The sequence below is a fragment of the Hydra vulgaris genome, chromosome 13 (genome assembly GCF_038396675.1).
Source record: "Hydra vulgaris chromosome 13, alternate assembly HydraT2T_AEP".
Lineage (NCBI taxonomy): Eukaryota > Metazoa > Cnidaria > Hydrozoa > Anthoathecata > Hydridae > Hydra > Hydra vulgaris.
In genome coordinates, this window is record NC_088932.1 from 40,972,659 (window position 1) to 40,985,000 (window position 12,342).

At 26.3% G+C, this 12,342-nt stretch overlaps 1 protein-coding gene across 2 annotated transcripts in view; it reads left to right on the forward strand.

Moving 5' to 3' along the window:
* The window catches only part of LOC100208210 (S phase cyclin A-associated protein in the endoplasmic reticulum), a 96,940-nt gene that overhangs the window by 73,763 nt on the left and 10,835 nt on the right, over positions 1-12,342 (forward strand). For both annotated transcript variants that reach the window (XM_065816203.1, XM_065816204.1), the window contains exons 24-28: positions 726-849; positions 1,026-1,222; positions 1,330-1,470; positions 7,562-7,638; positions 10,454-10,608. In XM_065816203.1, the coding sequence (XP_065672275.1) occupies positions 726-849; positions 1,026-1,222; positions 1,330-1,470; positions 7,562-7,638; positions 10,454-10,608 (694 nt within the window). The remainder of the gene's footprint in view (positions 1-725; positions 850-1,025; positions 1,223-1,329; positions 1,471-7,561; positions 7,639-10,453; positions 10,609-12,342) is intronic.

The window sequence follows — 12,342 nt, forward strand, 5'->3', positions numbered from 1 at the left end:
CTAATGTGGCTAGGTACTTGATTATCGTTGATTTTTTTTTTAAGAGTTTTCTTGATATTATTGAATTCATGTAAAACCTTTTTGTTGCTTTTATTTTATCCATTTATTAATTTTATTGTTTTATTTTTTTAATTCTTTATTTTCGTTTGTTACATTTACAACTTTTATCTTGATTTTGCTAATTCTTTCATCCACAAACTTTAAAATAGTGTTTTTATGTGATGGCAGAGTTTTTTTTTACTTGTGCAGCTGTTAAAGAGCTTTAAAGTTATTTTCAGCTCTGTAACAGCTGAACAAGGTAAGCACATATATATATATATATATATATATATATATATATATATATATATATATATATATATATATATATGTATATATATATATATATATATATATATATATATATATATATATATATATATATGTATATATATATATATATATATATATATATATATATATATATATATATATAATATATATATATATATATATATAAAATATTACATATATATTATATATATATATATAAAACTTCTGATTTAAAAGTGTTTGTGGTCGGCAAAAAATTGCTGACCTCGTTTCTATGTTTTATGGTAACACCTTTATGTCAAATTTTTTTTGATTTCTGATCTCTAACAATTTGAAGTCGGCAATTATTTGGGTTGCATATATTGTTTTTTTTTTATTTAACCTAAATTAAAAATATACAAATTCATTTTCAGGACTATAATACATGCTATTAAAACAATTAAAGTTGCATGTATAGGCTGCTTTGAAAACTGTCACTTCATGTTGCTTGGTAACAAGTTAAGCATATTAGTGGATCTGCTGTCCTTTGCACTCAATGTATGTTTATTTTAAATTGATTAACATGTTATGATTTTTTTTATCTATTTATCATCTTTTTCCTAATATCTTCAAAAACTTTTTGTGTTTGTTTTAATCATTTAATCGTACAATCGTATATTGTCTGTTTATTTTTTTAATAACCTTGAGGGTTGAATAGTTTTTTTTTCTTCTAGAAAACTAAAAATGTTAATGAACAAAATAACAGTCAGAATATTGCAGAACTATCAACTTTCCAATTACTTGAATCTGACTTTTTGTTGCCTACTGCCATAATGGAGACAATTGCTACCATTATATCTCCATTTGCCCCAGTATGGCCATATGAAAACAAAGCAAGCGATGTTTCACAAAGATTACCAGACTTAATTAGGTTAAATTTTTTGTCTTCTTTTTTATATAACATTTTTCGTGAGATTTTGTTGTTCTATTTAATTAATTTAAAAATTAGAATTTAATTATTTTGTTTTTAATTTATAGCTATTTAGTCTGCAATGGCATTCTTGAGAAGTTAATAAGTGTGTATGCTGATCTTCAAGCATCAATAGATGATTCAATAGTTTTCTCCATAATAAAATCAATTTTAGAATTTTACAAATCAATTGCGATATGTAGTGTCAGGTTTGTTTTAAATTTGTTTACTTAAAAAGAACCTTATTACCTTGAGAAAAAAGCTTATCGTAATTAAAGGGCTATGATAAAATTTATAAAATAAATTGTAAATGATATATAATAATAGATATATAATCTAGCACTAAACATTTAATTTCTAAAGATACTAATAATTTTTGCAATTATCCTCATTAATAGTGAATGTTTTATTGTTTATCATTATTTGTTTTTTTGTAACATTTTTACCATTATGGACCATATTGGTTGAACACGATGAAATTTTTTAATCATTAATTACTCAAAAACTACTAGACAAATTTTTTAAATTTTTTTGTTTGATATGGTAATAAGTATTGGTTATTATTGCTATCGGATTAGAATGAGTAAACAAATATTAAATCGAAAAAAAGTTTTGGAAAATTTTCTTCAAAATCCTTTATTGTCACAAGTTGACATTTCAAAATTGACCTGTGTTTCTTGATCATCAGTTGGATTTATTTTACAGCAATATAAACAGACTCAATTTATTGAAAGAGAAGCTGGAAGTAGAAAAAAGAAAGGATTTAAAGATAATTATAAAGCAAAATCAATTATTTGCTCCATTAAGGCAAATCCATTTCAGTCGCAGAGAGATCTTGTGAGAAAATTTAAATGCAGCTAAGCTTTGATAGAAAAAGTAATCTTTAAAAATTTTTAAAGATTTTTAAAGATTTTAAAATTTTCTCTTTAAAATTATTTCTACAGATTCAGATGCAGACAAGCTTTAAGATAAAAAGGTTGTAATTGCAACTGCTGTGGTTGTGATATTTCTTCTTCATGTCGCTTTTAATATAACCTCGCGATAGATCTTACTCTTGCGAGATTGATGAATCATATTAGATTAGATATTTATGAAATGATTAAGTAAAACTTGGTTTTGTTTCCAAAACTAATTTTTTTAATACTATATATTTATAAACAGCATATCCTTATATGATAAGGAAATGCCTATAGGAACTTCCTTATGCTATAAGGAAATGCCATTAGACATATCTCTTAAAACAAATTATTACGTGATATAATATGCTTTTTGGTCATTTTATAACGATTTTAAAAAATAGCTATCGATTAAATTTGTTAAAAATGATATTTAATTTCCCATTATAATGATTCCTTTTAAAATGAGTGTATTATATTTTTAAATTAAGATCTCAAGAATATAAAGCATATCATAAAAATAAAACTCCAAAGCGAACCATTGATGGAGAAACTAAAGCAATTCGTTGTTCAAAAAAGCTATATAAACTTTTAAACCGAGAAAACTTGTGCATAATTGAAGACAATGAAACCTATTGCAAAAAGGACTTTTCACAATTGCCAGGGCAGCAATATTTTTATCAGTTGAAAGGTAGATATGTTGCCAAAAAAATTCTAGTATATTAAAACTGAAAAATTTGCTCCCAAGTTTCTTATTTGGCAAGCAATCTGCTCCTGTAGTTTAAAAATTATACTATACATTACTTGTAAAACTTTAAATGCAGATTTCAGGCTTGGTCGGGAAGCAGGAGCGATCGGAGCGATTGTTGACCACGGAAATCATATTTAGTTGCGAAAAACTGGCCAGATTTTTTAGTCGTTTTGAGAACATTTCATTTTATGTATGTTTCAATGTTTGTCCGCAAAATAGTTATAAGTTTAAAACGTAAACTTAAATGTTCTCAAAACATCTTGGTGCGGAAAAAGAAAAAGAATATTCTAGAACATTAAAAAGACGAACAAAATAATTCTATTGGTTAAAAAATACGCTGACTAAGTAGTTCTAGAGTATTCTGTTGAAATGTTTTTAAAGTTTGTTTAAGATATTTGTTTTATTCGAGGTTTTTTAAGTTTTGATATTTCTTACATAAATTGTTTGAAGAATATATGATCAAACGAATTATTATTTTAATACTATAGCTCATTCGCGGAGCTACATCTATCATTATTTGCTTACAAAAATAATGTTTCTAATATATATTTTTTATATTGTCAAAGATTTGTAAAATTTATTATATTAGTATATTATTTTATTAGTATTTTCTTGTTTTTTATTTATAAAGTATGTAATTTATATGTAAATGTAATTTTGTTTATCTGTTTATTTTTGAAAATTTGAACATTTAATATAATCATAAAACATTTGATGTAATCTATTAAAGCAATTTTACGATTATTTTTCTGAACAAATAATTTGTTACATTTAACCTTGACGGATAAAAATTTTAAAATAAAATGTTTATTCTTCCGACTCAGATGTAGAACTGAAATCGTTACTGTCGCTGCTTTCTTCGCTACTATAATCAGTGACATTGCTAGCATTAGCTGAATCAATGCGAAAAACTCTTTGCTTACTTAAGTAGATATCCACAGCACGACTCAAAATATCATCTCGTTCTTGGTATGTGAAATTCTGGTCATTCCCAGCTATGATTAAAGAGTCTTCCATTGTTGAGTGGTTCATCTTTAAGCGCCGATCATTCAGTATTACATTCAAAATACTGAAAATGCGTTCGACAGCGGAATTAGAGCCAGAAATACACATCATAAGTTCAACTAGAAGACTAAAGTTTGGAAACTTGATTCTATGATAAAGAAAAAAATTCTGCCACATTTCAAGAGGCGTGAGTGCAATGGTGTTCTGAGTATTTATTACTAGTTTTGCAGCTTTCCATTCCGGAAGAACCATTTTAAAATCTATTCCTGCAGCCTCTAGAGGGTAAAAGAGTTCCTTTAGTAATAAAGAGATGCTGGCATCACCATACATGCTGTCTGCTGTCCATAACTGTGGATCAAACCAATCCATTGATTCAAATATGGGATTTAACAGCGAACTAATTCTATCGTTTATCAATGGCAGAATGATGTTGATTGCTGATTTTCTTAAATTAATAGCAGAACTAAGACAATCCAAGTTAAGATTAGCCATGTTGCAGAGCTCAATCTCAACGAATTCTTTATTCAATTTTTTCAACTCGTGGCCTTCTTTTAAATACGAAGAAACAAGATTAGTTGTACCATCTTTTTCATTGATTCTAAAAATGCTATCAATAGCCTAAAAATGCTATCAAATCTTTTTCACCTGATTCATTAAAAATGCTATCAATAGCCTTTTTAATTGCATTAGCCCCCATACCACCCAAATTGTTCATATCAAATAAAGATACTACAAAGTAAGCAGGGGTCCCCTCGCGTTCAACGCGCACTAGAATCAACTCTTTCTCGTCCTTCGTTTTTCTAGCCTGTGAGCCATCAGAGAGAATGGAGAAAAACCTTTTATCGTTGATAATTTTAGCAACTTTTTCTTTTACGGCACTGGCAATGCAGGAGATATATTCACGTGCTAAAAAAATAAATTAAAAACAATTTAAAATCAATTAGACAACAAAAAATTATAAATTTTATAAAAAATCAATAACCTGCTTTATTGTTGCATTTTCCTTCTAAAAGAAGTAAACCATTAATTCTTTGACATTTTATCAGCGTCTCGAAATGGCTATGTGGCATGCTCGGTTTTAGAGCCATTTCATATGCAGTTTTTAACATCTTTAATAATGCATCGCGGCTGTCATGTGGTACCGAGTTTTCTATATTGAAGTTGACTATATCGAAGTTTCGATTACTTCCAGGATCTTCTGAGTACCAATTTTCAATTTGTACCGCCAACCTATGACTTTTCCCTTTTAGATGGCGATCGACCTTTGTTGTTAAAAATATTCATGAATAAAATTAAATAATTCAATAAAAAGTTGGTTACATAAATTCACGGCACATTATATAATGCTTTATAAATAATACTTTTAATGAAACAGTAAAAATATTCATAAGTAAAAATTATGTTTAAGTTATTTCCTGGACAGACAAATTAAAATAAAGTAAATAATTTTAATCTTACCTGATGTTTTGTCACGAAACAAGTTCCCTCAATAAATGAATAATTCAACACTCCTTTAAATAAAGGATCTTTTAATATAGCTGTTTTGTGCCTAGCACAAATTTTACACCATATTTTAACAACTAAGCCATTTTCTTCCGTGTACCCGATAACTGATTCTTTCCCCCAAGAAAGAAAGGTTGTTAAGTTCTTAGATATTGGTTTACTAACTCCAACTGTTTTAGCTTCAGTTGCCATACTTGCAAACTCATTATACTTAAAGTTCCATTTTTCTGTTTTAAATACTAATTAAAATTAAAAAGCCCACTCACTAAACGTCATCAGCGGTATTGTGAAGCAGTTATGCTTCCTCTTCATAAAGTATTTTTAACCTTTTTAGTTGATTTCTATCTTATTTTAATTTCTACAGAAACTCAATGATTTAATTATTTCATTTGTCCATCTTTCTAAGAAGTTTTAAGTATGTTAGGCTTTTCAAATAAAGCGAAGCATAAAATAGTTACTAAAAAAATTAACTTTTTTAGTTTTAAAATTATTTAGTTTAAATAAAACTAAAACTAGCATAGTTTTATTAGAATCTTGTTGGATTTTTGGGAGCCGGGGTCTTTTTATGTTATGCTACAAGGTAAAAATGACTAAAAAAAAGGTCAACTTGACTATTTCGGGGCCTCTAACATTATAGCCCCCTCCTTAATCCGCCACTGGAAATAGAACACAAGTATATAAATTATATCACACTCTTTGATAAATAAAAGAACATTTGTTTTCTTTATTAAGCAATCGTAAAATGTTACTTTATATTAAAAATATCGCTTAGTTTTATAAAAAAAATTATATAAGAGCGATGTTTCGAAACTATTTGTTCTAAACGCAATTTATTTTGCTTTAAGTTTTTTCGCGTTAAAGTTTTTTTTTGTATTTATAATTGTCACTCATCAGTCCAGATAATCTTTTTTGCGCTATTTTTTTTTTTTTTTTTTGAAATGTTCTCAAAACGTCTAAAAAATCTCTGGCCAGTTTTTCGCAACTAAATACTATTTCCGTGGTCAACGATCGCTCCCGCTTCCCGACCAAGCCTGAGATTTATATATAAAAGATTGCTTAAAGAAACGCTTTTTGTCATTTATTAAAAAGCATAAAATTCCCACAATATTTTGACCTGATTTGGCTACAATTCACTACTCCAAGAAGTCTCTAGAATGGTATGAACAAAATGGCGTCGAATTTGTTCTTAAGAAAGCAAATCCTCCAAATTGTCCTTAGCAGCGAGTTATTGAAAGTTATTGGTCAATTATAAGAGGAATCTTATTGAAAAGCAAGAAATTAACTACAAATAAAAAAGATTTTACGAAAAAATGAATAGCCGCCTCAAAAAAAGTAACTCAAAGCAAGATCCAGCAGATGATGTTAAGAACTCGCAAAGATATTTAGTTTTCATCTAAGCGTCTGATAAAAAATGTAAAAAATTATTGAAATAAATATTTCAATTAGCTTCATTGTATCAAAAAATTGCAAAAATCTGTTATGTAGTTTTTGTGTAATTAACAATTGAAGGGTGCTGAATTTCATTGTGTTCAACCGATATATTGTTGTTATCATATTTGTTCTATTTATTAACGCATTGTTATCATCAAAATATGTAAGATATAAAGTCCCACCAATTGAAATAAGACCACCATGAAAAAAACAGAGAAAAACATCATTCTTTTGCATTAAGCGTCTAGTGATGACATCATAATAAATATTTGTAAACAAACAGTCAATGTTTCGAGGAAAAACACGTTATTGTATTTTTATATATCTAATCTATAAAGTAATAAGTTAGCATAATTAATGAATACTTATCAGATTTTATATATATATATATATACACATATACAAGCTTAAGGTTACATTGACCCTGACTATGTACAGTTTATATTTCTATTGGATTAAAAAATCTTATGAAGTTATTAAACAATAAAAAACCATAAAATGAAGTATAAAACAAACTTAAATTATAAAACTTATGTTCAATATAAAAAATACAATACTATTTTATTAGAGAAACATTTAACTAAGTTTTTTAGTTATATGTTATATCTTGTTAAGTGTATCAGATTTTTTTTAGTTCTATTATCTCTATTGCATGAATAAAAAATCTGATTTTTCTTAATCTGAGAAGTTTAAGTGCTTTTTATTTCGTTTTAGGGTAGATGGAATCTTCTGCATTAGAAAGGATGATATGTCTCCATTGTCCCAAGTTATTTGTAGAACAGATGCATTAGGTACCTAATATATAATATTTATATAGTCAATTGTGGTAATTACAAGACAAAATTAAAAATCATTCAATTGATTTTTATTTTAGTAAATATTTGATTATATTATTTTTTCATGTTTTTTACCTACGTAAATATTTGTACTTTTTTTTTTTCTTCAAATTGTCACTAATTTAACAGCTACTTAAGTGGTCTTAAGTAACAACTTTTGGTCCAGTAGATGGTTTTGTGGTAGAAACAAGATATCTCTAGGTCAATTCAAAACATCTTGCTCCTTTTTTATAAGTCAACTAAAAATATGATCATAACGATACCTAACTATATATATATATATATGTGTATGTATATATATATATATATTATATATATATACATATATATATATATATATATATATATATATATATATATATATTATGTATATACATATATATATATTACATATATGTATATATATTATATATTATATATGTATATACTATTTTTTATAAAAATATTCACATTTAGCGGAGTTTTTGCATATTATAGTCATTTTTCCTAGAGGACTAATGTAGAATGAAAATAATTTGCTTAAATAAAAGTAATATTGTAAACTATTGATAACATTCACTTTTCTACTTTCAGATAAAGTATATGCCAATATATATGCCGTTAGTTTTTTCACTTTAGTTGAGCGCTTATTTTAGAAAAAAAATAGGTTGTTGTAAAAAAATATATTTTTTTACAACAACCAATTATTGACAAATATAAAAAAGAATCTATAAATACTTTAAAACTCTTTACTTTTATGTGTTGTAATTAATAAGATCTTATTTGTTAAAGGAGTCTAAAAACTTTTGATATTTTGAAAGTATTTTAAAGTACTACATTGTAATTAAATTTAATTTTAAACTGAGTTAAAATCTAATTTTTAATCTAGGTGTCCCAAAAAACAACATTTTTGAAATATATGCTGTCACCCCCTTAATGTATTCTATATGGTTAAAAAAATAATACTTTTTTAAGAAATTTTTCAATAAAAAATAGAGGTCCCTCAAAGACCCTTGAACATTTAACAAGTTATAAAAGTGTATCATATTAGGTCTCAAATTAAGCGAAATTATATGAAAATTTTAAAAATGATAATTATATTATAAAAAACATATTAAGTATAAATTATTGTTAAAAAAATTTGATGAAAATGCGCTATCATTTTTAGTTAATAAACTTCATTTTTTATGCTGTTAAGTCTAACATATTTATTTTTATATAGTATAATTATTGTTTTTGAAATTTTCGTTTCATCTGAGACCCAACATAATGCACATAAGTCTGTAGGAACTCATTAAATGTTCAAGGGACCTGTAAAATATTTTTTATTTAAAAAATTTTTAAATCCATTTTTTTTTATCATATAGAACACATAAAGGGGGGTAGAAGCATATATTTTTCAAAAATGTTGTTATATATATGTGTGTATATGTGTATACATATGCATACATAATCTTTGTATTTATTTAAATATGTATATTATTGCGAATGTCTTTACAGTTTTCCACTCATTTTTAGAATGCTGAAATTAATCTAGACATTTTTTTGTGTACATAGATAAATTAGATAAAGAGTAACGCAAAAATAATTTTTTTTCCATCATGTCTTTATTTGTAAATACCGTCTGCTCAAGCCTTATATGAAAAAACAAGTTTGAATCAAAATTAGTTTGTTTCAAATAAATTTTAGGTTCCCTGTCCATCTGATTTTAGGCCAAAGAGCTATGGTAATTTAAAGACCTAGTTGAGACATTAAAATTTAGCTTGTTCTCTTTTTCATATATAGTATATTTTAATACATGTATCAATTGCAGATAAAGAGCATATTAAACAATTAAAACGTAGTCTGGAATAAAGTACAGAAGCTAATAAAAATGCAAGTAATTTTTTTTTTAAACTAATTAACAACCATTGGTGTTTGCTTTATAATCATTGAACATGTTGTGGTAATGTTTTTTTTTTTTTTGTTAATTCACCTCCTCAAGGCTAAGAAGGCCACTACAGACGAGGAAGCTACTTATTTGCAGTATAACTCAAATAACTCTCTCAACTCTATAACTCCGAAACACGAACCTTGACGAACAAGGTCACTGCGTGGAGAAACGAGTTGAGCGCGGTACTACCAGGGATGTAGCAGGGATCAAACTCAGAACCTCTCGCTTATAAAGCGAGCGCTCTAACACTACACCACTACCGCATTGGAATTAGTAAAAAATTTTCACATCGAGATAAAATGAACAAATACTATTATAGCTCAAAAAATTATTAATGATACTTTTAAGTGCTTTATATGCATTATTTGTTGCAATTTCCTTAATCAAATAAATATAATTTAGTGAATTTAAAAAAAATGCTTTTTAAAATTTCTGGATAGCTTGAAATAATTTTCTCATAAATTTTTCGAAAAAGTGCCAGAAAATTTAGTTTCATCACTAAAAATTACATCAACCAAAAGAAGGGAGGGGGGGGGAGAAAGGTTAGTGATTTTGTGATAATTTGTTACAAGGGAAAGGGGTATCAGTTTTTGTTATGCATCTGGTTATGTATCTGATTTTTATGAATTGTTTAGATGATTTTTGAATTTAAATAATAGCTTCAAATCTGAAATTACTTTCGATTAATTAACTGACCAAACATAAACTATTAGTTAGAGCATGTACACTTTAGCTATTCCTATTTAATTCAGATGAAATATCTACATTCCACTGTGTTCATCCCTATTATTTTTAGGATAGATAGCATTTTTGTTGATTTTAGTCTATTAATGTATTATATATAATTGCTTTTTGAAGGTTTGATTGGTTTTCTGTATCTGCTGCTGCATCAGGGAAGTGTAATGCGTATACAGCCCAGTCCATTTCCATTATCAGAAAATACTATAACTTTACTTACTTCTACCTTCAAGTTGTTAAATGAACTTGCATTGGTTGATATTCATTCTTTTCAAGTAGGTCAATATTTTTAAGTAAATCAAAATTTATGTCATTTTTTTCATTATTCTTAGTTTTTTTTTTCATTTTATGAAAGAACTGTATGGAGTAATTTAAGGTGGATCCATGGTAAAAAAAAATGCAAAAAAATGATTTTTTTTTTTTTTTTTTTTTTGTTAAAGTTTTTATCAGAAAAACTACCTATCTTTCTTCTGAAAGATAGGTAAAAGAAAAAAAAACTTTGTATTCATTATTTACATTAAAAATCTGTTTAAAACAATAAAAATTGTCAATTTTTGTTAAGAAAAGCCTATAACATCGCGAATAGCAACCGCAACTGGTTGTCAATTTATACTTTTTATTTCTTGTAAAAATCTAAATAATCAATACCTATGTTATTTAAAATATATCTTTTATAATATTCTGTTTTTATGTTTTTCTATTATTTTATTATTTCTATTATTTCTATTATTTTATTTTATTTCTATTTTTCTATTATTTTATTATTTTATTATTTCTATTATTTTATTAGAAACTAAAATCTTTACATTTGCTTCTTTTGCTGTTTTCTCCGTTGTTTATTTTTTCGAATGGAGTTATCTTAGAGCAACGATATCTTTAAATCCGCTCACAGTTAAACGTTTAAATTTTACAAGTTGTTTATTATACTTTAAAGTAGTGCCTGAAACAGTATCTTCAACTGAAATATTTTTTTTATCAAAAAATTTGTATTTCCCTGTCAACTTTGATGATGATGATGATGATGATGATGATGATGATGATGATGATGATGATGATGATGATGATGATGATGATGATGATGATGATGATGATGATGATGATGATGATGATGATGATGATGATGATGATGATGATGATGATGATGATGATGATGATGATGATGATGATGATGATGATGATGATGATGATGATGATGATGATGATGATGATGATGATGATGATGATGATGATGATGATATATAGACCTTAATGGAAAAACCAGCAAAAACCATATTTCAAAAGTTTGAAATATTAGTTTTTCAAACAAGTTTGTTGTATTACGTATATTTTTTAAATAGTCATGTGAAAAAAAAATTTTTTTATAAAGACTGCGATGCAGTCTTTATAAAAAAAATGGTAAAATGAACCCAAATAAATAATGATTTATAGTTTTGATGGATTGCAAAATCATGTTATTATTATAATCCACATGGGTTTTTATTATATTATACATTATTATATATCCACATTATTATATCTACAGATTAAGTTAATCAATCTCATCCCCCCCAAAAAAAAAAAAAAAAAACACAAGAAACTATTTTAATGAATATTGATTGAAAGATAATGATTGCACTTACTTAGCTAAATAGAAATTCAAAATATTAAGAGATGCAGACAACAGCAGGAATCAGATAAACCTGTTTACACAATATTTCATATTCTTCTTGTGTTAGGTTTATTAGTGCAAGGAGCTCAATTATCTTTTGATTTATTGGTTTGTGATAAACCATAAAACAAATTATTTGTTTGAAATTACTAAAGCTAGAATTTGAATTCATAAGGTAATCAGTTAGTACAACTGATTAGTTAATTGCTTAAAAATGTAATTTATAATTCATTATTTTTTATGAAATTTATAAATAAATATTTAGAGTGAGAAGGAGTAATTAGCTGAATGTCTCCACAATGTTTGAGCTTTTTAAGCATGCTTACGCAACTGATATCTTCACAATGCTTGAAATTTTTAA